Below are 2,311 nucleotides of genomic sequence, written 5' to 3'. Positions count from 1 at the left end.
AGGGAGTAGTATAACAAAGTAAAAATAAAAACGAGTAGAGAGTAAATTAGTTGGAAAATGCCATTTTTTCATTATATTTAAGTAAAATTACCCTAAAGTTCGATTTTGTATCCCAAAAATACAAAAAGCAAAAAACTGACAATTTGAATTTTGCTAATATTGCTTCTTTTCTCATTTTTGCAATTACGCAGATAACMGTTTTTCGCATACAAGAGAAGCCCGAAGGCGAGGCACAGGAATTGGATCAGACGATATTAACGGCGCTCTTCAAATCGCAACACTTGAGCCCACCGGAACAGCTGAGTTTGGCATTGACATGGAATCGCGTTGACATCGCTCGCAGCGAAATTTTCGTCTACGGCCAGGAGTGGCCCCATGGTAGGTCAATACTGTGTGCGTCAGCACGGAGCATAAATAAGTGGATAAGCAACGTATTGCACGTACTTGTTGTTTTTTTTTTTTGGTTTTGTTTTGTTTTGTTTTGTTTTGCTTTAATTTTTTGTAAATTTTTTCTCATTATTGCTACTTTCTTTGTTTTGCCTTCCTTCTTGTAGGTGCTCTGGATGAGGCGATGATGCAGGCACTCGAACACGACAGAATCGATTTTGTGAAATTACTTTTGGAGAATGGCGTTTCAATGAAGAAATTTTTGACAATACCACGCCTTGAGGAATTGTATAATACAAAACATGGTCCAGCCAATACTTTAGGGTAGGTSAAATTTATTTTCTSTTTCGCATTGCTTTTAATTTTTATCTAAATAAGTACTTGACCAACGCCACTAAAGAATAGTTCTTGTAAACTACACGTATTTACTATTACAAACTCAACATTCCATTCCATGTATGGCTGATATATTACTGGTTGATTACACATTTAAACTTTCTATGTTGTTGGCAATACCATCCCTGCTCTCTCCTTCATTCTTTCGGAGCAGCTCCTTTATAGTATGGGTACCAACCGCAATGATCGGTTCGAGTCCTACAACAATGGTGATAGACGGTATGATAGACTGTTCAACCGTTCTAAACACTCCTGCACCAGTAGCGGTTTMAGTTCCGCTTGACTGTCGCTGAGTATGACTATGCACGCGATAGTCGCGTTGGAAGCTTTTCTCTACCCACTTCCCATAGGTATGGAAAGTTTGGTGCGTGGTTCTGCGAATCCTGCACCAATTCCTATCTACGTTTTCGAGCCGTCGGTGTACCACTGGATTGTACTATCCCTAAATAGTAGCTCGAGAGCGTAATCCATTCCATTCAGACTTGCTGCTAATGGTAAACTTAAACTTCTTCATGAAGTTGATGACGTGGGTAATGCAGTCCCTTGGTATTTCGTCACTTAAGTCCTTCATACGTTGGGAAGACATTACCTTCTGTCAAATCCATTTGAAGCAGTGTGTGTTTGGCTACCTGACCGATTACTGGCTAAAGCGGTGTGAGTTCCAGCATAACTCTAAGTGCCGGCGTGTGCCATGTGCACATGCACCCGACATGCAGATGCAGSCGAGTCGTAGCAACTTCGATAGTTGAAGTCCTACCGAAGTCTGCCATGCTTTCGAGGCCCAAGCTACCGTTTCATATGTGATAAACGGTCACACGATCATGGGGTACAACCACATGATAATTTTTGGCTTGCAGACCCAAGATTTGCCAGCTAGTCGATTTCGCACCATAAATACTTTAGTAGCTTTGATTATAGTCAGGTCAACATGTTGCTTCCACCGCAGAGTGGAATCCAGCGGGAAACCAAGGTATTTGACCATATTAGGCATATATATCTCTCTACTCCCAAGGGCTAGTTCCTGAGGTTGATATTCAATCCACCTCCATCATCCCTTAGCAAGGCCTCCTTCTTACCTTGGGTGTGGTCCTCAATGGTTCCGGGATATATGCCAGGGCAGGGCTATCTCTAATCACTTAAATTGTCATATAGACAAGTTATTAGAGACATAATGAATTTTTTTSAGATCGCCACTAATGGCACCTACATGTTATAGTAGACCGATATAATCAGTTTCGAGAAATGAGCAGCTGCTTGTTAGGAAAATATCGGGTGGGAAACTTCAGATCGATATCTCAAAAACTGAGGGACTAGTTCACATAATATACAGAGAGACGGACAAATAGCGCAGCTCGTCACGCCGAGTTTTACATATTATATATTCTTTACAGGGTATCTGGTGTTTTCTTTTTGGTAAATCTTTGTACTTTCAATATACCCTGCTCAGGTTAAAAAAAATCGTATGTTGGTAGGAGCTAGAGCAAAGCAAGGTCTTACATAGTGACTGTCTCAGTTCATTGTCATTCAT

General features: G+C 40.8%; 1 protein-coding gene across 1 annotated transcript in view; it reads left to right on the top strand.

The window, feature by feature from the left end:
* LOC108978011 (transient receptor potential cation channel trpm) overlaps positions 1 to 2,311 on the top strand; it is a gene marked incomplete in the record, with an annotated part of 126,171 nt that overhangs the window by 49,610 nt on the left and 74,250 nt on the right. Inside the window, 2 exon segments of the mRNA XM_018948051.1 lie at positions 198 to 378; positions 555 to 711. Of these exon segments, the coding sequence (XP_018803596.1) occupies positions 198 to 378; positions 555 to 711 (338 nt within the window).

Source organism: Bactrocera latifrons, unplaced genomic scaffold, assembly GCF_001853355.1.
Source record: "Bactrocera latifrons isolate USDA-ARS-PBARC rearing strain unplaced genomic scaffold, ASM185335v1 scaffold_99, whole genome shotgun sequence".
NCBI lineage: Eukaryota > Metazoa > Arthropoda > Insecta > Diptera > Tephritidae > Bactrocera > Bactrocera latifrons.
Note: the sequence above shows the minus strand (reverse complement) of the source record. Positions and strands in the feature narration are given on the sequence as shown.